Source organism: Panthera tigris, chromosome B3, assembly GCF_018350195.1.
Source record: "Panthera tigris isolate Pti1 chromosome B3, P.tigris_Pti1_mat1.1, whole genome shotgun sequence".
NCBI classification, from domain to species: domain Eukaryota; kingdom Metazoa; phylum Chordata; class Mammalia; order Carnivora; family Felidae; genus Panthera; species Panthera tigris.
In genome coordinates, this window is record NC_056665.1 from 133,391,196 (window position 1) to 133,418,853 (window position 27,658).

Sequence of the window (27,658 nt, forward strand, 5' to 3'; positions counted from 1 at the left end):
AATTAGCAACTATGTGTGGCAGTGGATGTTAACTAGACTTACTGTGATCACTTCAGAACATACACATGTACACCTGAAACTATATAAGGGTATATGTCAATTATGCCTCAGAAAAATAAATAAAAACCTAAAAGGACATGTTTTTACAGATGTTCTTGTGTTACAGCCTCTGGTTTGCTGCAGTCCAGGGAAGCAGAGCCTTTGGCCCAGAGGGAAAAGAATTTTTTTTAATGTTTATTTATTAGAGAGAGAGAGTGTGTGAGAGAACAAGCAGGGGAGGGGCAGAGAGAGAGGGAGACAGAGAATCTGAAACAGGCTCCAGGCTCGGAGCTGCCAGCACAGAGCCTGATGTGGGGCTTGAACCCACGAGCTGTGAGATCATAACCTGAGCCGAAGTCAGATGCTTAAATGACTGAACCACCCAGGCACCCCTAGAACCAGAGGAAATAGTTTTAACAGCTGTGTGTCGAACATTGTTCTAAGGAGCTTTCCCAAGCAATAGGACCCTTGCACTTGGCCTGGGACCTCAACAAATATGTGTTGAATAGCTGACTCAGCCATGAGTAACTGTTGTCAAACTCAGAGCTCATGCTGGTCAGGAAGGCAGGGAGTAGGAAGAGTGGAGTTGGATGCCCTTGCTCTGGGTATTTATCCAAAGATGAATGGCCATCTGTCATGCCTTGTGGTCACCTGGGATCTTTATCTCCCTCCTGTATTTGGGGAACCCCCCACCTGATGAGGCAGATCCCCCCTCCCACCGGGGAACTTGAGAATGCCAGGCACTCACTGTGCCAAACTCCCTTGTGGATGAGGGTGGGTAACCTCAGCTCTGCTGGGCAGACAACCTCTCAGAGCCCGGGGGCAGCCGCATCCCGATCTGGTCCAGGTTGTTGTGGCTGCTGTGGGTGGTGTCGGCCCACGTGCACCTGCGTGACCACGCCCAGTAGTGGCGCCATGCCCTCTCCTCTCCAGACCAGTCTTCGGGAGGATTTCTGGCCTCTGTAGAGGGCTGCCCAGCTTCCATCCTGGTCCCTGTCATCCCCGAGATTGTGAGCCATCTGAGGTTAATTCTGTTAATGCAGAAACCAGCCTCCATTGGTTTCTGTGGAGAACAGGACTGAGGGAGGAGGCTTCCAGAAGGAGGGCCAGGCACTAGCAGGGCAAGAAGAGGGTACAGGTGCCCGGGTGGAAGAAGTGGCATTTGAGCAGGGAGAGTACCGCAGCAGTGTTGTCCTTGAGACCAAGTCATGGGTTGAACAGAGAGAAGTGAGTCACATGTGGGTAGGAGCCTCCCCCAGCTCCTCACTTGGGTCACCGAGGGTCACAGGAACGGTGAATGGGCTGGAGGGTTTTCCTGCAAGTCTGGCTTGCTTTCTAAGCCTTTCATTCAAGAATGTCAATTAGACTGCCTCATCCTCATCGTGGGAGGCTTCTCAGGTTTGATCGGGAGGCCTCAGGCTGCATGGCCAGCCTGGGGCCCAAATAGCCAAGTCCTTCCCCTAAGATACTATTTTAACTTGGGGTGAACTTCTCTTATTATTTGTTTTATTTTTGAGAGAGAGAGGGGGAGAGGAGCAGGGGAGAAGGGCAGAGGGAGAGAGAAAGAACCCCAAGCAGGCTCCATGCTCAGCACAGAGCCCCACATGGGGCTCGATATCACAACCCTGGGATCATGACCCGAGCTGAAATCAAGAGTCTGACTCTCAACTGACTGAGCCACCCAGGCACCCCAGACTTTCCTTTCACAGGGAAAAGCAAAGCTTTCAGGGACCTCACCTCCCTAAAATCTCCAGCATAGATCTTGCACCTCTGCCTTTGATGGGAGCAACTAATCCCAGTGGGCTGAGCCCTTGCAACTCTGTGTGCATTAGAACAGGCTCCTGGGGGGCACCCAGGGGGCTCAGTTGGTTAAGCATCAGGTCACGATCTCACGGTTCATGGGTTTGAGTCCCATGTCGGCTCTGTGCTGACAGCTCAGAGCCTGGAGCCTGCTTCCAATTCTGTGTCTGCCTCTCTCTCTGCCTCTCTCCCATCTGTGCTCTTTCTTTCTCTCTCTCAAAAATAAATAATAAATATTAAAAATATACATATTAATCCTATTAGAATTGACTCCTGGGCCTAAGCCTGGGGGGGTGGAGGCAGGAAGGGTTTGGGGACCCCACTCCTGAGTGGCTGAGGGGTCCCTCTAGTGGGGCTTCGCCCCATGCAGGGAGGCACTGATGTACACGGTGGGGCCAGGGATCAGGTCCTTTCTTGGGAGCAGAGATTCAATAAGCAAGGTGCGGCAGGGGTGCTTAGACATGGGAGAAGAGGAAGAAGAGGAGGAGGGAAAGGTCCCTAAAAGGTCGGAACAGAGTCTGGTGCCCCATAGACTGGCCTCCCTCTCCTGTTCTCATCTCATTCCTAACCCCGGCTTAAACCAACTGCAGCACAGCCCTTCATGCAAGTCCAAGTCCGGATGGATGGACAAGGAGGCAGCTGCCCACACAGGGGACCTCAAGGAGCACAATCTGGAAAGAGCCAAAGCAGGACGTGGCATTCCTATGGCCCTTACCATCCTGAACATCAAGCCAGCATCTGCCACATGCTGCCTTCTACAGGTCATGGGCTCTGTTCGTCAGCTTCTCACAGTGTCCCCGGGCCGGGGGCCTGTGGACACCAGGCACTGTGGGCCATGGCTTAGCCCTCCGTGCAGCCTCAAGACACCCAACTCAGCAGGTACTCGCCAGTTCACCCATCCATCCAGCGGGGGTGGCTTGGAGAGTCCCCAAAGGAAGGAGCAGGGAAATTTCTGCAGAACCATGCCTCCCTCTGCACCAGACTCCTCTCCTTCCCCAAGAGGAAGAGACAGTTAGGATTTCCAGTTCTCTCCTTTGTCATTCTTTCTTACACTAGTGCTTTATTGTGACAGGGGCACACAGTCCCTCTCCTGTTAGAGGCATTTGGGTGTGCATTTGCTCTTCTGGGGGACTGTGTCTCTCAGAAAGGCCAGGACGAGGTCTTGGTCACTCAACAACCCCCACAGCATCTGGCATGTGGTTGGCATGCCGTAGTTTTTGAATGAAGGAACATTCATTGAATGGGATTGTCATACAAGAGGCCACTTACCCTAATAACATCCGTGTAGCGCGTTAGAATGTGTCATTTAGTTTGGGGGCGCCTGGGTGGCTCAGTCTGTTAAGCGTCTGATTTCAACTCAGGTCATGATCTCACGGTTTGTGAGTTCAAGCCGCTCATTGGGTGCTCTGCTGTCAGCGTGGAGCCCGCTTTGGATCGTCTGTCCCCACCCTCCCTCTGACCCCTGCCGCCCACTGGCACGATGTGTGTGCACCCTCTCTCTCTCTCTCTCTCAAAAACAAATAAACATTAAAAAATAAAAAGTTTTAGATATAAATCAGCATACATTCTCAATATAAAATATATAATTTAATAGTTATCAATATATTCACAGAGTTGTGCAACCATCACCAAAACCAATTTTAGAGCATTCTATCATCCCCAAAAGACATCTTGGACCCATCAGCAGTCACTCCTAGTCCCTCTTCCCCAGATCTTGGCAAACGTTAATTGATTTTCCGTCTTTATGGATTTGCCTATTCTGGCCATTTCTTTTAAATGGCGTAACACAATATGTGGTTTTTTAAATAACTGGCTTCTTTGACTTAGCATAATGTTTTCAGGATTTCTCCACACTGTAGCATGTATCAGTGCTTCATTCAGTTTTATGGTCGAATAATGTTCCATTGTGTGGAGGCCACAGTTCTGAACATTGGGTTGTTTGAACCTTTTGACCATTGGGAATGAGGCCGCTGTGTACCTTTGTGTGCAGATTTTGGTGTAGACCCACATTTTCATTTTGCTCAGGTATATACCTAGGAGTGGAATTGTTGGGTCACATGTCAACTCTACATTTAACTCTTTGAGGAACTGCCAAACTGTTTTCCAAAACAGCTGCACCATTGAGTTACATTCTCATCAACGATGTAGAAGCGTTCCAGTTTCTCTACACTCTCGCCAACGTCTGTCTTTTTGATTCTAGCCATCCTAGTGGATGTGAAGTGTATCTCATTGCAGTTTTGATTTGCACTTCCTTGATGGATAATATTCTCGACCAATTTTTTTGTGTGCTTATTGGCTATTTGTCTTCTATGGAAAATTCAAATCCCTTGCCTATTTTTAGTTGTTTTTTTTTCAAATTTTAATTGAAGTACAGTTGACATATAACATTATATTAGCTTCAGGTGTACCACACAGTGATTTGACAATTATATACGTTACAAGATGTTCACCATGATAAGTATAGTTACCATCTGTCATCACACAAAGTTATTACAATATTATTGACTATATTCCTTTATGCTGGACTTTTCTTCCCTGCGACTTATTTGTTTTATAATTGAAGGTTTGTACTTTTTAATTCCCTTCACCTGTTTCTTCTACCCCCCCCTCCCCCCCGTGCCCTCTCCTCTGGCAGCCACTAGTTTGTTTTCCATATTTATGAGTCTGTTTCTCTTTTTCATCATTGTTGTTTGTTTGTTTTGTTTTTTAGATTCCACGTAGAAGTGAAATCGTACGGTATTTTTATTTCTCTGATTTATTTCATATAGTGTGACACCCTTTAGGTCCATCCATGTTGTCACAAATGGCGAGGTCCTGTTCTATTTCATGACTAATATTCCATCATGTATATATACCACAGCTTCTTAACCATTCATTCATCCACGGACACTTGGGCTCCTTCCATATCTTGGCTATCGTAAACAATGCTGCAGTAAACATAGGGGTGCCTATATCTTCTTGAATTAATGTTCTCATTTTCTTTGGGTGAATGCCCAGTAGTGGAATTATTGGATTACATGGTAGTTTTAGGTTTCGTTTTCTGAGGAACTGCCACGCTGCCAGGCAAATCCAACAGTGCATGAGGTTCCCTTTTCTCCGCATCCTCACCAACACTTGTTATATCTTGTCTTTTTTTCTTCAAACGTTTATTTATTTTTGAGAGAGAGAGAGACACACACACAGACAGAGAGAGAGAGAGTGGGGGAGGGGTGGAGAGAGAAGGGGACAGAAGCAGGCTCTATGAGCCCGATCAGGGGCTCAAATTCACAAACTGAGATCATGACCTGAGCAGAAGTTGAAGTCGGATCCTCAACTGCCTGAGCCACCCGGGCACCCCGTTTCTTATCTTTTGATTCTAGCCGTTCTGACAGGTGTGAGGTGGTATCTCATTGTGGTTTCGATTTCCATTTTTGTGATGATGAGTGATGTTGAGCATCTTTTCATGTGTCTGTTGGCCATCTGGATGTCTGCTTTGGAAAAATATCCATTCAGTCCTCTGCCCATTTTTAATCCTTTGCCCATTTTTAAATTGGATTTTTTTGTCTTTTTTATTGTTGAGCGGTGGTAGTTTTTTTATATATTCTAAATATGTCTCTTTAAAAAAATTTTTTTAAATGTTTATGTTTGAGAGAGAGAGAGAGAGAGAAAGAGAGACAGAGCACATGTGGGGGTGGGGCAGAGAGAGAGGGAGACACAGAACCCGAAGTTCTGAGCTGGTAGCACAGAGCCTGATGCGGGGCTCGAACCCACGAGCTGCGAGATCATGACCTGAATTGAAGTCAGATGCTCAACCGACTGAGCAACCCAGGCACCCCTAAATATAAGTCTCTTATCAGATATATGATTTGCAAATATTTCTCCCATTCTATGGTTATTTTTTCATTCTCTTGTTAGTGTCCTTTGAAGTGCAAATGTTTTTAATTTTGATGAAATCCAATTTATCTAATTTTTCCTTTTGTCACCTGTGCTCTTGGTATTGTTTTTAAGACACCATTGCCTAACTTCGGGTCATGAAGATTTACACCTATGTTTTCTTCCACAAATTTTGTAGTTTTAGTTCTTATGGTTAGGACTACGATCCATTTTTGAATTAATTATTGTGTATGGTGAGGTAGGGGGTCCAAATTCATTCTTTTGCTTGTGGATATTCAGTTATTCCAGCTTTCTTTCTTCTTTGTTTCTTTCTTTCTTTCTTTATCTTTAAATTCAACTTAGTTAACGTACAGTACACTAGTGATTTCAGGAGTAGAATTTAATGATTCATCACTTATGTGCAACACTCAGTGCTCATCCCAACAAGTGCCCTGCTAAGTACCCATCACCTATCTAGCCCATCCTCCACCCACCACCCTCCAGTAATCCTCAGTTTGTTCTCTGTATTTAAGAGTCTCTCATGGTAGTTGCTCCCACACCCTTTATTGAAAAGGCTATTCTTTCCCCCTTTGAACGATATTGGCATGCTTACAAAAAGTCATGTGACCACAAATTGACCATAAAGGGTTTATTTCTGAATTCTGGTGTTTATTCCATAGATCTACATGCTTATTCTTTTTTTTTTTTTTTTTTTTTTTTTTTCAATTTCTTGATGTTTATTTTTAGGTGAGAGAGAGAGAGTGTGAGTGGGGGAGGGTCAGATAAAGAGAGGGAAACACAGAATCTGAATCAGACTCCGGGCTCCAAGCTGTCAGCAGAGAGCCCGATGCGGGGCTCAAACTCACGAGCTGTGAGACCATGACCTGAGCCGAAGTCGGACGCTCAACTGACTGAGCCACCCAGGCGCCCCTACATGCTTATTCTTATGTCAGTATCACACTCTCTTGATCACTGTATCTTGGTAGTAACTTTGGAAATTGGGAAATGTCAGTTCTTAATTTTGTCTTTTACAAGATTATTTTCACCATTGAAGGTCCGTTGCATTTTTATATTAAAATTTGGATCCATTTCATATTAAAATTCGGACCCACTTCTGCCAAAGCTGGCAGCTGGGACTTCGCTAGGGATTGTGTTGAATCTGTAGATTAATTTGGTTGAGTACTGACATCTTAAGAATATTAAGTCTCATCCTGTCTTCTACTTGTCCCTTGTCTCTGCAGAATTGCTGCTGTTTAAAAGAGGCCAGGAGCTGGATTTGCTGGGTTCCAATGGCCTCCAGGGCATCTGGTTGCTGAAATCAGAAGAGGTTTGCCTTTCTGGTCTCAGAGACCTAAGGGATCAAGGCTCAGCTTCAGGCAAGATCATCTCATGCTTGATTGCCAGAATTCCTGGGCCCCAATATGGATACGATTTCAGGGCTTCTTTCCACCGCAGGCCTGATCAGCAAATGCTCCCAGCTGAGTGTTCAGGAACCTTCACCACATTAACAAAGCCCATGATAGGTTGGCTTGTACACATTGGGCCTCAAATATTTTTGCTGCATAAACGATCAAGTCATTCAGGCAAACAGTAACCTCCAGGTCAGTTTCAAGGGCACCAAAAAGGCTTCTTCCCCAACGTTTCACCTACCTGTCCTCCCCACAGTCCTTAGAGAGTCTGGTCTTGGGCAGGTGCCTGTTAACATGCAAATGTGTCTGAAGATAATATGGAAACTATAGTCTCTGTGGCCTCCCAGCTCAAATTAGTTTCTTATCTCCCTTTCCCTGCGGTGGGAGGGGCTGTCAGGGAATCGAGGGAGGGCGCAGAGGCCCTGTCTGCCCAGGTTAGTGTGGGAGGGTGCCCTGGAGAAACTTCATTGACATCCAGCTTTTCCCAAACAGGGGAACCAGTTCCTGGTGATTAAGACATTGGGGCCTGAGGGAAGTCCTGAGAGAGCAGAAGGTCACAGAGCACAGAGAAAAGAGCAAGGTGAGGACATCCAAGGGACTGTCTGTGGTCTGGAGGTAAGCCTGGATCAGACCAGACTGGAGCTCCAGGCTCAGGGCTCCCTTCCCTGTGCTATGGGTCACAGTTGCACACAGGCCGGGGCCATTGTTTCCAGATTTACTGAGTGTCTACTGTGGTGCCGGGGACAAAGCTGGATACTGGCGACACGCAGTGGGGAGCTGACAGCTGAATGGGGAGGACACCCAGCCATTAGATGGCTATGAAGTCACGTACTTATAACTATGAGTTATATTAGGAAGATATGTGGGGTCTGGGAAGGCGAGGAACAATCTGAAGGCCCCCACTGAGTGGAGGGATCAGGGATGCCTCTGGGCAGAGGATGGAAATAGAGATCTCCTGTCAGGATGGGGTCAGGGAGTGCTGGGGGCAGAGTGAGCAGGGCAAGGAGCTCGGGGGCTGGGGCCTGCCCTCTACTGGGTTAAGACAAGAGCAGGACCACAGGGGGCTTGAAGGCATCTGCCTAGGATCAGTTGGGAGCCACCGAGCAGTTTCAGTTTCGGCGGAACGTGACATGATCAGACTTGGATTTTATGATGGTCATTGGGGCGATGCCCACCTCAAAAATCCCCGCGCCTGGCTTACCGCTGAAGTTCAGGCCCCCCTAGCCCAAGAGAGCCCTGGGGGAGGCCAGCTTCCTTCTCTGCAAGCGGATCAGTGGCCTTTGTGTAGAAACCACAGCTCAAACTTACTTTTATTTCCTGAAGACCAGGAGACATCGAAACCCACTCTTGGCCCTCAGCTTCAGGGAGTCTTTTTGGCTCCCGGGTGCACCCCCATCTGGCCCTCTCTGAGCTGGACACCAGAGCACAGGGGCGTTTCTGGGCTGGCTGGCCCCTGACTTTGTGCCTGGGAGGCAGAAGGTACCATTTTCCCTCGGGCCTCTGCACCTCTCTGAAATCTTGGGAAAGCTACAGAGCCACCTTCCGACTGGGATGGAGTGCTGGGGTCCGCGTGGTCCAGCTGCCGGGGCAGAAGGGTGCAGAGCCTGGGCACCTCCTTCTTTACCAGCAGTATCTGTACAGTGTGAGGGGTGCTGTCGAGCAGACAAAATCGGCTGAGGCCCATCCCCTCGTCAGGAAGCTGGGTTCTAGATTTCCTGTGCCCCCCACCCCTCTGTGCTCTGTTGATTTGGGTGTCTGTATCCAGGCTGGGGATGATGTCTGCCTGCCTGTGTTTCTCTCTTTCTCTGAAAAACTTGTAAAATAAAAAACCCACATGGTGTCCAGGGTGGAGCCATCTCTAAAGTGTCTTTTCTCCAGACTGTGGGCAAATCACTTAACCTTCCTGGGCCTCAGTTTTCTTGTTGTAAATTTCTCATGACCCCAAAGTATCTCAGAGTAGGAGTGTCAGGACACCCCATCCTGGTCAGTGGCCAATCGTGCAGTGTCCAGAAACCCAAGCGCATTGAGATCCTGGGCCTCCCCGAGTGACCCCACAGGGTCACCTGGAGGGCCTCACACGGATGCAGAGGAGTGGGCCCCAAACTTCTAAGGGGCATCTGTGTTCCACAAAGCCCTAGAGCAGCTCAGGTCGTGACCTCAAACCCCAGGAACCACCCCCTATCAAAAGGTGGTCATGAGCTGTGGTTTCTATACAAGGGTCACTGATCCACTTGCAGAGAAGGCAGCTGACCTCCCCCAGGGCTCTCTTGGGCTAGGGGGGCGTGAACTTCAGCGGTAAGCCAGGTAAGCCAGGCAAGCCAGGTGCAGGGGTTTTTGAGGTGGGCGTCACCCCAATGACCATCAGAAAATTCAAGTCTGTTCATTTGTTTCAAGGCTTTTTTTTTTTTTTAATCTTTATTTTTGAGAGAAAGAGAGAGCACAAGTGGGGGAGAAACAGGGAGAGAGGGAGACACAGAATCCAAAGCAGGCTCCAGGCTCTGAGCTGTCAGCACAGAACCCAACGCGGGGCTCGAACTCATGAGCTATGAGGTCATGACCTGAGCTGAAGTTGGATGCTTAACCGGCTGAGCCACCCAAGCAGGAGCCCTCTTTCAAGTTTTTTTGAGAGTAGCTCTGAACGAAAGCTAGAACACTGCAGGATGCTGCAGGGGTTTGCCAGTTACTCTCCCATGCTCCTGGGAGAGCCCAAGTTTGTTCTTCAGCTGCGGAACACAGCAGCAGAAGACGGTGTTTATGAATCCAAGGAGTGGTCTTGATTTCGCACAGAAGATAGAAAAGCTGAGTATTTCCCGCATGGACCGTGATAAGCAGACCAGCTTGCTCCTGCGGCGGCTGGCTGCTGGGTCGCCCTGATGAAGATTTCTCAGCGAAATCACAGTGTTGAAGCAATCACAACCCAGAGAGGAAGGTGCCTGACTTCTCGGGAGAACATAGGTGACCTTTGTCTGAGGGGATGAGTCACGCTCTTTGTTGCCAAGGGGAAGATAGTGGGCATCAACAGAATGAGTCAACACGACTTTGCTGTAATTCACCTTCCTTTCTCGAGGGTGGAAGTGAACATTTGGCCCCTCTTGGGCCTGCTTTCATACTTCATCTCGGAGTAAGACCCTCATGGTGGCATGCAACGTCTTGACAGCAAGTGGCAAAATTATTCCATTATTCTGCAACACCACAGAGGGCCACCCTGCCCAGGGTGGGTGGAGGTGGAGGTAGCAAGAAGGCGCCCGCAGGGTGACGAGGCCTCAGGAACACAAAGCCGGTGTGATGTGTTTAACCCTTGCCACTCTACCTTGGGGCGCAGAGATGTTGTGAAGTGTTAAGAAGATCCGCATTTCATTTCTCTTGTCTTTGATTTTACTGAACTCAATTCCATCAGTAGTTATTAGGCAGCTACTCAGTGATGGCGACACCGATCGCGATTGGGGCTGGTGCTGAATTCCCTCCCACCCCTGCCCCTTAGGGGAATAAAAGTGCAGGAGAATGTCCCTGTCCTGTTTGGGCTCTGCCGGGGAGACAGACGGATTGGTTAAAAGGCTGGACGAAAACTTAAGGCAGAGAGCAGAGATGGGGTAGGGAAGGTGGCGGGAGTGGCTATTAATGCTGTTTCTACCCTCTGGTTAGGCTCCCCTTGGACTTTTGAGGAATGACCTCGAACTAGCACCTCTTCTGTGACTCAGGGAAGATGCCCCGCCCTCCTCTAGCCCAGGCGGACAGGACCCTCCCCCCAGGAAGTTCAGTCTTGCCTGGAGGGAGACAATGATGAAGGAAAAAGGACACACACGCACACATACACACACACGCACATGCACGCACACGCACGCACACGCACATGCACGCACACGCACGCACGCTCAGTTACAGGCTGCCCACCCCTCCACGTCAGCCTCAGACACTGCTCAGCACTGAGTCCCAGATGAAGCAATCCATTCGTTTTTCTTCCTCAGGCCCCAAGGGGCCAGATTCCTGCCCCTGCCACACCTGGCTCTTTGTTCCTTCGGTCCAGAGGTCCTCCCATTTGCTGTCATTCATTCCGTTTTTTGCTGAAGTTGTTCAGGGATAGTTTTTGTTGCTTTCACACAAAGAACCCAAGTGGGACACCGGCAGATTACTTTTATATCCCTCAGGGTTGGAAAAGATTAGAGAACATGCCCAGGACTCAGGAAGACGGACAGAACTGTCCAGAGCCCAGACCCGGGCAGAGAATGGCTGGCCCTGGGATGCGGCTGTGAACTCTGATGATAGAAGCAAGAAGACCCTGATTTTGGAGAGCGTGGAAAGCCTTCTTCTGTGTAGGCCGGTCAGATGAACAGAGATCTTCATATCTCCTCCCTGCTTTTCCCCCCACCCTCTGCATGCTCAGGATAGGGTGTCCCCCAGAGTGGGACTCACTGCTTACAGGGGGCCTGTGGATGGGTTCAGTTCCCTGGGTCACCTGTTCTTCCAGGCCCGTGCGCCCTGTGGCCTGATGGCCCGCATGAGTGAGCACACACAGCTCCTCAGACTGAACTCCGTACCATCTCCTCAGTCACCCTGGGGATCATCTGGGTTCAAATTTCAATCCTTGGGTGGCCTCCTCTTGCAGTCGGACCGTCTTCCTTACTGGTTGTTCAGGGAAACGTTCTAAGACTGGTGGGACCAGCGTCTGCCTTGCTGATCTGTTGCTTTTGGGGCCCTCTCCTACGTGTCATGTAATCCAGAACCGACTGCCTTTTGCTGGTGGCACTGGCCGACACTGTCCTTTAAGAAATCATTATGAGGGGTACCTGGGTGGCTAGACTGGCTGAATGTCTGACTTCAGCCCAGGTCATGATCTTACATTTGTGAGTTCGAGCCCCGCGTTGGGCTCGCTGCTGTCAGCCCAGAGCCCGCTTCGGATCCTCTGTCCCCCTTCCCTCTCTGCCCCTCCCCCACTCGTGCTCTGTCTCTCTCTCTCAAAAAAAAAAAAAATTTAAAAAAAAGAAATCAAACATTAGATATGCATTTTGGGCCTCCTATGCAAATGCCTGCCCAAAGAGCCCCAAACTCGAAAGCAGAGCTTTGCAACCTGCCCCTGCGTTTGGCACGAAGAGCAGTTCAAGGTGGGGCCACAGTGAAGTAGCTTCTGCCTCTGATCTGGTAAGACACTGGAGAGTCGCTGGGGGTCTAGGAGATTGCTAACATCATCCCTACCGCTGCAGCTTTCTGCCTCCAGAGGGGACGAGTAGAAAATTTGATTCTAGTTCTCCACGGCCCCTTCGCATCCTAATAATAACCAGTGTTGGGGGGGTTATTAGTCCGACCGCCATGCCCAGCTCCTTCAGGGAGAGCTGGCTCGTCCCCCGTTAGGTTCCGCCTTCGAGCCTTCAGTGTATTACTGGCCTCAGACCCTCCCTCCGTACTAGTAATCTATCATAACTATTATGATTTTTGAGCAGTCTGAAAGTATCAAGAGACTTCAGATAGACTTTAGAGCACCAAGAAGTCCCCAGGGGATGTTCCAGTTTCCTGTGGCTGAAGGATGACAATAAGGTCACCCCCGTTTCGCAGGTGAGGAAACTGAGGCCCAGAGAGGTTCACCCTCCGGTGGTCGGAACTCAGGCGGTGCTGAGGGGTGTCGAACCTGCTGGGGAGGCTAGGTTTGGAGGCAGGGGTCTTCCCCAGGCCTCGCACCACAGTCTGATTCTGGTTTTTGCCGGGCTAGTCCATCCACCCTTTGGGATGCTTTTCAGCCACTTGTGCTCATGCCACAAAGGGAGGGACCCAGTGTGGCCTTAACCCATGTTTCCTGTTTGTTCCATATCAATACCAGCCGTGGCCTCAAACTACCACCAGGGCACAGTTTGGAAAGTACCGACTGGTGGTTTTTCTTGACATACATTATTATCGTACGCAAATGAGATTCTCGACTCAGTCCTGTGACTCAGCGTCATTTGCAGCTGAACATTCTGCAAAGTAAACACGAAGACCGGGTTACCTGTGGGCTATCGGGTGGTCCACTGTTAACCCTTCGCCCCACACCTCTATGCGGCAGCTTAGCCACGGCGTTTGATGTCACCTGGTTTTAGGCTGGGGATTATTTCTTCTCTGTCTTATAAATAGCCGAACACGCGCCCGGGTTAGCTGTTAATCCGTGGCGCTGGCTCTGAGATTTTGGAATCACGTCTACCTGGGTTCGAGCCAAGAGCCCCACGTGGCATAACTGACCCAAGTTAAAGAAACACAGACTATGAAGCCCAGGTCCACACAGTTTGAGTCTGTGGCTGGATCTGAGAACTGATCGGAGTGAGACACACGAGGGGCATCGTCCCCATAAGGCAGCTCCGTGTACGTCATCCCACATCACTCCCTCACGGCCACAGGCCTCACGCTGTGGAAGACCCCGCGGCCCGCTGGGAATCCTTTGTGGTGAACGTGAACTTCCTCCGCTCGGTCAGAATGTCTTCAGGCCCAGTGAGAGGGAGGAGAGGGGATGGGAATCGAGAACGAGGGCTTGGGAAGCAGGAGGTTGGGTCATAATTTCCAAGAAACACACAAAAAAACTTAAGTGCAAAAAGAGCCAGGCCACAAAGTCATGAACGACTGACAGGCAGGTTTTCATCTCAGCAAATAAAAAAAACCATTGCTCTCTTTTTTATGCATCCAGTTTAAAACAGAGCCTTAGAAAAGACACGCTGCGGTTTTAAACTGGGTGCAAAATATAAACAGTGTGCTGGACAGAGCCCAGCTGCAGGGACCCCAGAGGCAGCTGAAAACAATGAAGCTTTACTCGCGGGCCAGATAACGAACTAAGCATCTAAGTGGAAGGCATTTATTTCACTCCCAACGTTTTGTTTCGGCTGGTTGAACTCGGGATCCAAATGTCTTGGGAAAAGCTCTTGGGGTGTCGGTCCCAAGCGGGGCCGCTCCCGGGGGTGGGTGGGAAGGGGAGAGCTTTGCTCCTCTTCTTGAAGGGTCCCAGGAGATGGCAAGGTTGTGTCCTGGCTTTTAAGGAGTCTCCTGTGTGTTATGTCCATTTTCGTGGGAAGTAAAGGTGGTCTCCCGCAAGGTAAGTGCAAAATACCTCTTCCCCAAATGCCATGCACCGCCAGAAAGGAAGCCTGCGGCACCCTTCAGCCGTCAGCCCTGGTACCCCTCACGCCGCCCCCACCCCCCAGCCCTGCCCTAGGCAACCATGAGCCTAGTTTCTGTTGGGCGCTGGGAAGCATGGCGTGCTTCCCTCGGAGTGACACCTTGTCTTGGGAGCAGAGTGCTCGGTGGGCCCGGACAGCGGGCAGCGGCCTCTGGTCTTCTGGGCTTGCCTCCCCCAGCAGGAACGTCTGCCCCAGGTGCCAAGGCGGTGGGGGCCCCCGAGCTCTCAGGGCACGGTGGAGCCTCCACCCCACAAGTAGGGGCCAGAAGGAGGAAGGGAGCCCCCAGCTCCCTCCTGTGCTTGCCCGGGACTTGGCCTCGACCACAGGTAGCTGGGCCAGGTTGAGAAATGCTGACATCCCACCTCTCCTGGAAGAGGGCCCTCCGACCGGATGCCGGGGTTGGAGGGCAGGGGCTCCGCCTTCTCAGAGGCGCTATTCTGGAGTGGCGCCCCAGCCTCGCAGAGCTGAAGTCCGAAGTCCATCTCACTGGTCCAAATCAAGGGATCAGCAGGCCTAGCTCTTCTTGGGGGCTCGTGGGGAGGATCCGTTTCTTCGCCCTTCCAGAGACCACCCCGTGTTCAGGCTTGGGAGCCCTTCCTCCCTCTTCAAAGCCAGCAGGGCACGCCATCTCCCCCACTCTGCGGCCTCCCACCCCTCTCATGGGGAGACAGCACGACCACACGGGGCCTCCCTTGGACAATCCAGGACAATCTCTCATCTCAAGACTCTCACCCGAATCCCACCAGGATGGTTCCTTTACCACGTGAGGGGCCATCTTCACAGGGTTTGAGATCAGGACATGGCCGTTTTTCTGTCTACTACAGGGTGGGGAGCAGGAGGACAGAGTGGCCTCCAGCTCAGAAGCTGGCACTTTTCGCGCCAGTGCCCAGCTTGGCTCATTCTCTGACTCAGCCAGGAGAAGCAGAAGATATGACTGCAGGGAAGCTTCTAGCACTGTGGGACAGTCTGGGCAGTGGAGACGGTGGGGGGTGGGGTGGGGGGGGTGGTGTTCAAATGACAGCAGCCAACATCCTCATCCTGACTGAAACACATGAAGAGACTCAGATCCGAGCCAGGACCATCCAGCTAAGCTGCTCCTGAATTCTGGACCCATAGGAATTGTGCAATAATGGATGGTTATTGCTTTAAGCCACTGCATTTGTGTTGTTTCGCCGCGACAAGACGCTCATAAGGGACCTGGGCTTCCACTCATTCCATCAACGGCTGCTGCCCCCCAAATAATTGAATCGGGTCACTCTTTCCTTAGAAAATCAAGAGAAGCTGGCCTTGAGGGATGGCAGGTGGGTGTTTCAGAGGATGAAGTGAGGGATAAGGGGCCAGAGGAGCCGGGGGAGAGTCACTTCTGTGGGGGGGGGTCTGAGTCCCAGAAGATCGGGTGGGTGGTAGCAAGGAGCCCAGGGAAGCAGCTGCCAAGATTTGTAGTAATGGGGGCACCTGGGGGGCTCAGTGGGTTAAGCGTCTGACTCTTGATTTCAGCTCAGGTCACGATCTCACGGTTTGTGGGATCAAGCCCATGTCAGGCTGTGCTGACAGTGTGGAGCCTGCTTGGGATTCTCTCTCTCTCCCTCTCTCTCTCTGCCCCTGCCCCACTTGCACTCTCTTTCTCTCTCAAAATAAATAAACACTTAAAAAAAAGTTGCAGTAACGAAGGCTGAGGCACACCTCCGTTAACATCTGCTGGGGCTGGTTCCTTCTGGAGCCCCCAGGCCACACGACAGGGGTTCTAGGAGAAAAGTGAAGGTGGACAGGCAACCAGAAGACCAGCCCTTTAGAGCACGCCGCGCAGAGAGAAGCTTCCACGCTTTCCAGAGGCTGCAGAGAGGAGCAGACAAGGATGGTTAAGGGAACTCTGCCTTCAGTTCGCAACACACGGGTTTAGTGCAAGTTTAGCACAAGTTATTCTTCTAAGACATAGAATTATGGATATACACTGTTGTGTTTCTTTAAGCATCTTATTTAATGCCAAAAAAAAAAAAAATCCCACAGATCCAAATCAGGTGTTTGTACATTGACAAGTTTTTTTCTTTTCTTAAAGCTTGGAAAAATACATCTTTACACACACACACATTGGTAAAAAGTAAACCCTTACTGCTTTGTTAAAAGTAAAACCCACACACAAAAAACTTTTCTGGCCAAACGCCCAAAGTAAGAAAACATCACATGTCTACAAAACAGCCACGTTGGGATATGTGTATGCCTTCCGGTCAACATCACTCATCCAGACTTGCCCCAACAAAGGGAAAACTGACTTCAAGACCAGGAAGGGAAAACATACATGCCTCTTACAAGTGTTAAAGGCAAGTAGCTGCGAATTCTGAAAATTCCCAATAAATAGCTCATAGTATAAAAATTCTTAACTCCATATTGTTTACCTTTAACCAATGGCAGTACCAATTATCATGACTCGTGAGTTCAAGCCCCACATCAGGCTCTGTGCTCACAGCTTAAAGCCTGGAGACTGCTTCGGATTCTGTGTCTCCCTCTCTCTCTGCCCCCTCCCCCATTTGTGCTCTGTCTCCCTCTCTCTCTCAAAAATAAAAACATTTAAAAAATTAATTAATACTTGATGATTCTAGCCCAGCTAGAATTAATCAATTTTTTAAAATCTACCATAAAATATTATAAATATAGGATTCAAGAAAGCAGCTAAAAAAAAAAAAAGCGCTACTATTTACTAAATGCAGGAGGCATCAAGCAAAAAAAAAAAAAAAAAGAAAGAAAGAAAATGCTATTCCCTTTGGGGAGAATTAATACTATAGTAATACTAATAAAAATAAAGATGACATACAAGGCAGATATAAATCCTTGATGTGAGAATATTTCTTGCATTGTAAGAATTGGGTCTTCTAGAGAATTACGTCCTTCTAGAGAGACTTAGAAAAAAAGCCATGCAAATAAAATTCCAATTACATGCCAGCTGAGTGACTTTGTCAAAGGTTTGCCCCAGAAGGGTTTTTTTTATTTGTTTGTTTGTTTTTCCAGAAGGGTCCCACTTGCCATCCAAATTGATGTTTACAACCAACACAAGACGTCACCAATTCCAAAGCAAACCCTATCTGGAGACTTTGCTTAAGAGCGAACAAAGAGGAGTTTCCCAGATTCCCATATTGGAAAACTGAGAGAGCAGGAGAGAAAGACACAGCTGTGCAGGTCAAGAACCTCATTAAGTCAGGCAGAATTTGGGAGAGATCAAGAAGGGTGCAAGCAAGTCTCTGCAGGTTGACTAGTCCCCCTCCTCGGCGGGGAGTGAGTACTTGGTCCTAGGCAGGAAGGCTGCACAGGCAGCCTGGGAGTCTGAATATCATAAACGCTCCTCTCATATGTAGGGAATGATGCATTAGCTACTGCTTATCAGGTAACTAATGGAGGCAGAAACAAAAAGGTTACGAGGACACCTTCAGAAACAGCCCTTTGAAACTGGAAACGAGTTTTGGCCAGAGAATAACTCACTCCGGTCAGTGATTCTTCTGCCCCAAAGGCCACTTGGGACTGCTACACAGCTGGTGTGGTTGGACAGCAAGCAGCTGTTCAAAACTGTCTAAAATTATTTGGCGGCTACATGCAGATAATCGCTGCTGCAGGGTTTAGAGTCTATGGCTGATTCATCTTAACGTGGTAACCTGCACTGAGCAAGATCAAGCACAGCTTCCCTTGGAAAGGTGGGAGGGGGCGCCTGGGTGGCTCAGTTAAGCATCCGAGTTCCCCTCAGGTCATGATCTCACAGCTCATGAGTTCCAGCCCCACGTTGGGCTCTGTGCTGACAGCTCAGAGCCTGGAGCCTGGTTCAAATTCTGTGTCTCCCTCTCTCTCTGCCCCTCCCCTGTTCATGCTCTGTCTCTCTCTGTCTCAAAAATAAATAAAACGTGAAAAAAAAATTAAAAAAAAAAACAAACAGCAAGGTAGGAGCCTGCTCCCTTCCCCAAAGAATCTCCAGTAAGAGGCCCCACGAGCCCCTGTCAGTGATGGCACCAGAAGGAACCTTGCCTCTGATAGGCCCTGGGTGAGCTCTAAGGTTCCTAAGCTCTAAGATTCTAGATAAGCTAAAAATACTGCTATGACGATAGTATGATCTGATCCACTATGTAGCCCTCTGAAATAAACAAAGTTGGCTCAAATAATAAGAACTTCTACAAATTAGCCCAGTGCTAATACACTTCAAACCCACACTCAGAACTATAATATACATTATAAATTTTTACTACTTGATGGCCCAAAACATTAACAATCTTTTAAATTAAATTTAATTTTTTTAATGTTTATTTACTTTTGAGAGAGAGAGAGAGAGACAGAGGGTGAGCGGGGGGAGGGGCAGAGAGAGGAGACACAGAATCCGAAGCAGGCTCCAGGCTGTGAGCTGTCAGCACAGGGCCGAACGTAAGGCTCGAACCCACGAACTGTGAGACCATGACCTGAGCTAAACTTGGATGCTTAACTGACTGAGCCACCCAGGCGCCCCTAAAAATCTATTTAATTTTAAACCTACCTATTCTCAGTTTCTATTTCAATATACTAATTGATATTCACTATACAGAACCAGGCAAAGACACTTTCAAAATTAAGTTGCTATATAATAGAGAGCCTTCATTATTCAACAACAGCTACATCTATGTTCTTCCCATCTTTGGGATCAAAGCACCTGATAGAAGTTTTCCTCTTCTTTCCATAATTTGGCTATTGTTGAAAGTGCTAAATGTCCATCAACTGATGCATGGTTAAAGAAATTGTGGTTTATGTACACAATGGAATACTACTTGGCAACGAGAAAGAATGAAATGTGGCCTTTTGTAGCAACGTTGACGGAACTGGAGAGTGTTATGCTAAGTGAAATAAGTCACACAGAGAAAGGCAGATACCATATGTGTTCACTCTTACGTGGATCCTGAGAAACTTAACAGAAGACCACGGGGGAGGGGAAGGGGAAAAAAAAAAGTTAGAGAGGGAGGGAGGCAAACCATAAGAGACTCTTAAAAATTGAGGATGAACTGAGGGTGGATGGGGGGGTGGGAGGGAAGGGAAGGTGGGTGATGGGCATGGAGGAGGGCACCTGTTGGGATGAACACTGGGTGTTATATGGAAACCAATTTGACAATAAATTTCATATTAAAAAAATATATATATATATAAAAGTTTTCCTCTTCTTTAACTGATCCTTCAGTGTGCTGGTGAGGCAGGGAAGGACGGGTGGAGTTATTCCCATTTTATGGCTGAAGAAATGGAGGCAGAGAGAGGCTAAGTGACTTGCTCAGATTGATCAAGTCTGTGGCCAGTCTGGAAACATGGGATCAACTTCCTGCTCACTTCCTTTCATAAAGCCATCAGCAATACTGATGGGAAGCGCCACACACAGTGCAACATGCAGAAACATAGCTGGGGGGCGGGGGGGCATGGACCACACCCGACCTGGATGGCGGGCTGTGCTCACTGCCCTGCCTCCCGCCACTTGGGTTCTCGCCAGGGGCTCGCTGCACCAGTCACTTTGCCTCTAACTTCACCACACAGTGTCTCCCGTGGTCTTGGGGCTTTTCCGAACACAAGAGATATAACTTAGTAACACGTTGGTTGATACAAGGAAATAAATACTACTTATTCAGTAACAGTCCTAGAATATAGACACAGAGCATTATGCCCAAGATTCATCGGCAAAAAAAGTTAAGAATGGAAATTTCACCTAAAACTGTTCTTCAAGTCTGTGGTTCATGGGCAAATAATTAATTTCCAATGTCTGAATACCTTTAAAGGGGCAAATATTTATGTATCAGTTCAATCACAGGAAACCCGCCCACCCACTTGACTTTCCAAGTCAAGAGCCATATTTAATGCACATGTGCACGCTGTTAGCACGGCTGGTATCTGATGCCGAGGTGGGATACTGTACCTTAGAGTTTGCCGTGTGAGAGGCACATATGCAACTTTTATTTTCTCTGTATTAAAAATATTCATCTTTAAACAAAAATAACCAGTCATGGGCACCTGGGTGGCTCAGTCATTGGAGCATCCGACTTCAGCTCAGGTCATGATCTCATGGTTCATGGGTTCAAGCCCTGAGTCGGGCTCTGTGCTGACAGCTCAGAGCCTGGAGCCTGCTTCGGATTCTGTGTCTCCCTCTCTCTCTGACCCTCCCCTGTTCCCACTTTGTCTCTCTCTCAAAAATAAATAAACGTTAAAAAAAAAAAAACAAAACCAAACCAGTCAGGCTCTTTTCAGTGAGGAACATTAACTTTGCAAAGCAATCACAATGAAAAGAAGCCTAGTGCTAGCAAAAAGTGTTAGATATGCTTGTCATTCTCTATATAAGATGAATTTACTATGAAAAAAAATTCCCTGTGATGCTTTGCTTAATTTCCCTACCTCCCAGCATAAGGGAGTAACTCATACCAGAGAGTATTCCAGTACAGGTGGGGATCACAGCAAGGCAGATAGATAATTTGAAAAATTATGATCCAATTATAAAAATTTGACATTGTAACTTATACTTTAATAGTTCCCGGATATGCTACTATATTTAAAACAAAACCCTTTACTATAACCACCATAATGTGCTAACATTTGAAAAACTTAACATGAAACTAGTGTAGAAACTAATTAAAAGAAAAATTCTACATGATAAAGACTATACATTAAGTATAATAGTCACAAATACTTATCTTTTTCACTTTCATAATATACCTAGGACACAACTAAGTCATTTTAAACTCTAATTAGAATTTCTGAACACTCAACTTTTTCCCTGAATGTATCATTAGATACACCATTAGAACAAGTTTTCTGAATTTTTAGGTGAGTAGAATTTGATTATTCTGACTTTAGAAAGCCAACACTATGGGGCACGTGGGTGGCTCAGTTGGTTAAGCATCCAACTCTTCGTTTCCCCTCAGGTCGTAATCTCACAGTTTGTGAATTTGAGCCCCACATCGGGCTCTGTGTTGACAGCATGGAGCCTGCTTGGGATTCTCTCTCTCCCTCTCTCTTTGCCCCTACCCCTCATGTGCTCTCCCTCTCTCTCTCTCTCAAAATAAATAAACTTAAAAAAAAAAGAAAGAAAGAAAGCCAACACTAGGCTCAAAAGCAAGGGCACTGAAACTTAAAAATTGGAATACTTTTACAGTGGACTTTACTCCCAAATCTAAGAAAGATATATTAGACTGGGGGTACCTGATCGACTGATAAATGGATAAAGAAGATGTGGTATACCTATACAATGGAATATCACAGCCATCAAAAAGAATGAAATCTTGCCATATGCAATGATGTGGATGGAGCTAGAATGTATTATGCTAAGTGAAATAAGTCAGTCAGAGAAAGACAAACACCATATGATTTCACTCACATTTGAAATTTAAGAAACAAAACAGATGAACATATGGGAGGGGGGGAAAGAGAAGAGAGGGAAACAAACCACAAGAGACTCTAAATGAGAACAAAATGAGGGTTGATAGAGGGAGGTGGGTGGGGGGATGGGCTGGATGGGTGATGGGCATTAAGGAGGGCACTTGTTGGGATGAGCACTGGATGTTGTATGTAAGTGATGAACCATAGAATTCTACTCCTGAAACCAACACTGCCCTATATGTTAACTAACCAGAATTTAAATTAAGAAAAAATTGGGGTGCTTGGCTGGCTTGGTCAGTGGACCATGTGCCTCTTGATTCCGGGGTTGTGGGTTTGAGCCCCTCATTGGATGTGGAGTTACTTAAAAATAATAATAAAATCTTAAAATAAAAATAAAAGCTGCATCAGCATCACTCAGTAAAATAATACTATAAACAAATATTTATCTTTCCAGTCCCTTCTTGTAAAACATATATACCATTACACTAATGATACAAAAAGATACTTCTACTAGCTCATATATTTTAGATAGGCTTTATTCTAAATATTTTAAGAAATAATTTTCAATAGCTAGTTTTTATTTAAAAATATCTTCAAAACATTTACCATTCAAAATATATAAAAAGTACTGATATTAGTGCGCTATTATACTCACCACAGAAAGATTTTAGGTGAAATAATCTGCAGTTTGAAACAACTTTATTTTACATTTGCCATAAAAGCATTTTGAAAATTTCAAAGTCTAATTATCTTTCTTCAGTATGGTTCATCATTGCCAGAAACAAAAGCAGTTTCATGTGATGTCTCAGTGAATAAAAAAATTTATAAGTTCTCTCGTACTGATAAAACGTTTACCTTTAATGAGTATAAATAAATTATCCAGGAGTGGCTGGGTGGCTCAGTCGGTTAAGCATCTGACTTCGGCTCAAGTCATGATCTCACGGTTTGTGGGTTCGAGGCCCGCACTGGGCTTTGTGCTGACAGCTCAGAGACTGGAACCTGCTTCAGATTCTGCGTCTCTCTCTCTCTCTCTGCCCTTCCCCTGCTGGCGCTCTGTCTCTCTCTGTATCTCAAAAATGAATAAATGTTAAAAAAATTTAAAAAAACAGAGAGTAACTGAAATGATTAGGCTTTAAAACAATTGTCGAGGATACAGATATTTTCACCATATACCGTGGAGTTAAGGGAGACAATTGACCTCTGACTACTTGGATGGCAAAGCCAGGAGTGACGTGACTTGCAGATATCTCGATGGCACTATGTTTGAGAATAAGACACCTGCTCCAAATGATTTCATGAATGAATAAAATAATATTTCAGCCAACCGCACACATGAACCAGCTTCTGAGAGAGAAAGGTAACATTGGTAAGGCAAGAGAGAGTGGAGAAAAATATTCACCAAAGAAAAATGTATGCAACACAAGAGCCTGGTGGCCCCATTAGGACAATGAAGCCAAAAGCAAGAGATAAACCTTTAGAGCGGAGATCAAAGTGATGATAAGCTGAACGAGACCATCGTCAAAACACAGAGCATTTTGGTATCTACCCAAACGTTACCCAAAACTGGGAGGTGTCCCCTGGTAGGCTGCAGTTTGGGGGTTCTCTGCAGGCAACACATTCACTCTGTCCCTCAAAACTTAATTTCTCTTTTTAGCGAAGATTCTCCAGCCATAGTATTAATTATGCTTCAAACAGGCTTGTTGCCACTTAAACGACAGTGGAGATGGCTTTGTCGGAAGAGCAAGGTGTTAGCACTGACTACATCAACATGACTCCATCTTCTCTGGCTGATCGTAAGTGTGTGCGTGCGTGTGTGTGATTTTTTAAAAATTAGGGTAACGTTCACATAACACAAAATTTCCCATCTAAAGCGTACAGGTCAGTGGTTTGTACAACCATTACCCTATTGAATTCTGAATGTTTTAATCACCCCCAAACCTCATCACCTACATGCATTAGCAGTCGCTCCCCATTTCTGTCTCCCATCATCCTCTGGAAATCTCTACTCTACTTTCTATCTTGATGGATAGGCCTGTTATGGACATTTCATATACAGGAGCTTACACAAGAAGTGGCTTTTTGTGTTTGGCTTTGTCTACTTTATTTTTTTATTATTTAAGAAAATTTTTAAATGTGAATTTTTGAGAGAGAGAGAGACAGGGTGTGAGCAGAGGAGGGGCAGAGAGAGAAAGAGAGAGGGAGACACGGATTATGAAGCAGGCTCCAGGCTCCGAGTGTCAGCACAGAGCCTGATGCGGGGCTTGAACCCACGAGCAGCAAGATCATGACCTGGGCCGACGTCAGATGCTCGACTGACTGAGCCAACCGGCGCCCCTGGCTTTGTCTATTTTAACTGGCAGTTCGTAAACCATTCCAAAAGGGTTGTAATCCCCAGGGCACCACATCACAGGTGTTCAAGATTCTCGGTCTGTCCTCATGGGCGTACTCCAGCTTCTACAGAGCCACTATGCATGATGTTCTAGTTCTTGGACTGCCTTTTGATTGCATGAAAATGGATTACAATCGGAACTACAAATTACCATTCCCCAGAATATGTGAAGTTTCTAAAGTGGGAAAGAATAACAAAAAACAGGATTAAAATTCTTGATTTGATCACAATATCTTAACAGTAACATATGCTCAGGTTATGTTTTTTCTTTTGGTACCAGTGACATTTAAGCTATTCTGGAAGACTGGGAAAAGCAAGCCATATCTTTTACTATTTTCAGTATTCTTCTTAGCACTTAATAAGTGCTTTGTAGCATGTGAAATGTTTGCTAAAATCCGAAGTTAAAACGAGAAACCACAAGTGGGCTGACTGGATCACATATGGACGCTCACGGAAGGATTCGCTTTCAGAGCTATGTTTGTTCTCCCTGAACGAGTTCCTGGAGTTTTAACTAGAATTGTCACTTACTTCTGCTCCAAAGTAAGTCTCTCAAGTGTTTGTCTTGTCCCTATGATGTAGAAACTCGCAGATAGGGAGGTAGGCATAATGCCTTAGCTTTTCAAAAGATTAACCCACTGTGAAGTGGGTTAATCTCTGCAGAATTTTTTAAAAGCCTAAAAATATTTTTATAAACTCGGAAGGCATTGTCATCCTAAGGGCCTTGAGCTCAGTCTGTCTCTCATTCACCCACACACAAGAAAAAGTCTTGAAATAGTACAACACAGAAACCCTTTGGGAGCAGTCCTTCTAGGAAATGAGAGGCTCTAACTCCCAAAGTGGCCGAAATCTTATTTCCTGCTGTATTACCCAGGTCGAGAATAGTACCTGGCCTGAGCAGGAGCTCAAAAAGAAGTGTGTGAAGGAACAAACGAATAAACTGGGTTTCCTCCTATGTGAACCCATGACAACCAAGTTATCATTGCAAGAAGCCACTGTGGGGAAAATGACTTTGTGACTGAAAATGATTACCATCAGATTTCTGCTCTGGGCCACAACAGAGTAGCTTGTGTGTTTATTCCAGGAATGCAACATTTGAAAATCAAGTACTGTAATTAATCACTAGATGAGAACGAAAGAGAAAAACCACATGGTCATCTCAGAAGAGGTAGAACAAGCATTTAATTAAAACTCTCAGAAAACTAGGAGAAAAAAATCCCTTAATTTGGCAAGTGGTATCTATTAAAAAATTTACAGCAAACATCATATTGAATGGTAAAATACTGAGTTCTTATTTTGAGTTTAGGAACTAGCCAAAGAGGTCCACTGTCACCATTCTATTCAAGATTTTGCCAGAAGTCTAGTCAGCTCAGTAAGGGAAAAAAAGAAAAATTGGAAACGGAGAAATGAAACTATCATTATTTTTAGGAGATATGTGTATACATGAAGAAATACAAAAGAATCTATAGAATTAGTATAATTAAAGTGAAGTTAGTAAGGTTGAGAGATGCAAAGGCAGTATAGAAAATAATTATATTTCTACATACTAATGAACAATAATTAGATAATAACATATAAACATCAAAAATCTAAAGATAAATCTAACCTCCACATGTAAATCTTAAAACTTTGTTGAGACAAAGTAAAGATGATCTAATTAAATAGAGAGATATACCATGTCTATGGATTACAAAACTCAAAATTGAGAAAATATAAATTCTCCTGAAATTGATCTCTATAACTTAATGCCATACCAATTAAACCCTAATAGGTAACCTCCCCAAGGAAAGCGACAACCTGTTTCTAAAATGTGTATGGAAGGGGTGCCTGGGTGACTCAGTCGGTTGAGCGTCTGACTTTAGCTCAGGTCATGATCTCATGGTCTGTGAGTTTGAGCCCCGCATCGGGCTCTGTGCTGATGGCTCAGAGCCTGGAGCCTGTTTCAGATTCTGTGTCTCCCTCTCTCTCTCTGCCCCTCCCCCGCTCATACTCTGTCTCTCTCTCTCTCTGTCAAAAATAAATAAACATAAAAAAAATAAAAACAAATGTATATGGAAATGCAAAGCGTTAAAAATAGCCGAGACTATCCGGAAGAATATCAAAGTTAGAGATCTTACATTACCAGATGGGAAGACTATAAAAATTACAACTGCAACGCACTGAGATTTTCAAGACACTGTACTAGGTCAAGTGAACACTCATGGAATAAGTAAACTTTGCAGTATCTCACACCATGCACAAATACCAGTGCTAGATGGATCACAGATCTAATGTGAATGATAAAATAAAGCTTTTAGAAGAATAAGAATCTTGGGGTAAAGATTTATGAAACAGGAAACAAAAATCACTAACCATAAAAAACGGGTATACCGCACTTCACAAAAATTAGAACTTTCTGGTCATCAAAGGACATCGATTGGAAAGTGAAAAAGCAAACCAAAGAGAAGAGATTTATAACAACACATCAGACAAAAACTTCATACCAATAAAATATAAAGAGCCCCTGCCAACCAATAGGAAAAAGACAGACAAGCGAATAACTATAACTTGTTAAGTGACTTGAGTAGGTGCTCAACAAGTGAGAATGTCCAAACGGCTAATAAAGATATAAAAGGGTGCTCTACTTGTCACTGCTTCTCAGGGAAATGCAAATTAAAACTACAACAGAATCCACACTTGCCAGAATGCCTAAAACCACAAGGAAATACAATTTCGCCAGAATGGCTACAACCACAAGGAAATACAACTTCGCCACTCACACATTGCTGGTGGGAGTGTAAATTGGTGCGACAGCTGTTGGAAACTATTTGGCAACATCTTTAAGCTAAATATGCATCCATCCTATGATTCAGTAAGTTTCATCCTTATGTATAAACCCAAGGGAATGAATGTACATATCCACCAAAAGTTACGCACGGGAATGGTCGTGACAGCTTTAGACAAAAAAGCTAAAAATTATGAACCCAAATGTCTATCAACATTAGAATGGATAAATAAATGGGGATATACTCATCTGATGGAATAATACACAGCAATGAAAAAGAGCACACTATTGTTATGGCTGCATGCACCGACGTAGTTGAATTTCACAGATACGATGATCATCAAACCCAACCAGACACAAGGGCAGGCAAACAAGTCTACGGGAGACAGAAGCCAGAAGAACAGTAGTTAAGTTTGAGTATGGAGTGGGAGCCTTATCTTGATTGAGGTGATGGTTATGAGGGTACATACATAAGTTAACGTTCACTGAGCTGTCCACTTAAGATCTGTGCACTTTATATGCTATACTGCATTAAAATCAGAAAAAAAATTAACGTTTATTTATTTTTGAGAGACAGAGAGAGAGAGAGACACACACAGAGTGTGAGCAGGGGAGGAGCAGACAGAGAGAGAGAGAGAGAGAGAGTCACAGAATCCCAACCAGGCTCGAGGCTTGGAGTCGTCAACACAGAGCCCAAGGCAGGGCTCGAACTCACGAACTGTGAGATCACGACCTGAGCTAAAGTTGGACACTTAACCGAGTGAATCACCCAGGCGCCCCTAAAATTTTTAAAGAATATGATCACTACCTACATGTACCCTTAGTTCTCCATTTGGACTGGTCTCTTTGGCCACGGAACGTCAATGGTCTCCATGGCAGAAAGCAGTAGGAACAGTTGGAGAGGGAACAGGGAAAGAGAGGAGAAAGC

At 46.2% G+C, this 27,658-nt stretch overlaps 1 protein-coding gene across 1 annotated transcript in view; it reads right to left on the bottom strand.

The window, feature by feature from the left end:
- Positions 1–23,845: 23,845 nt before the first annotated feature.
- RPS6KA5 (ribosomal protein S6 kinase A5) overlaps positions 23,846–27,658 on the bottom strand; it is a 182,093-nt gene continuing 178,280 nt past the window's right edge. The window contains exon 17 of the mRNA XM_042990377.1: positions 23,846–24,144. Coding sequence (XP_042846311.1) covers positions 24,046–24,144 — 99 coding nt within the window. The 3' untranslated portion in view covers positions 23,846–24,045. The remainder of the gene's footprint in view (positions 24,145–27,658) is intronic.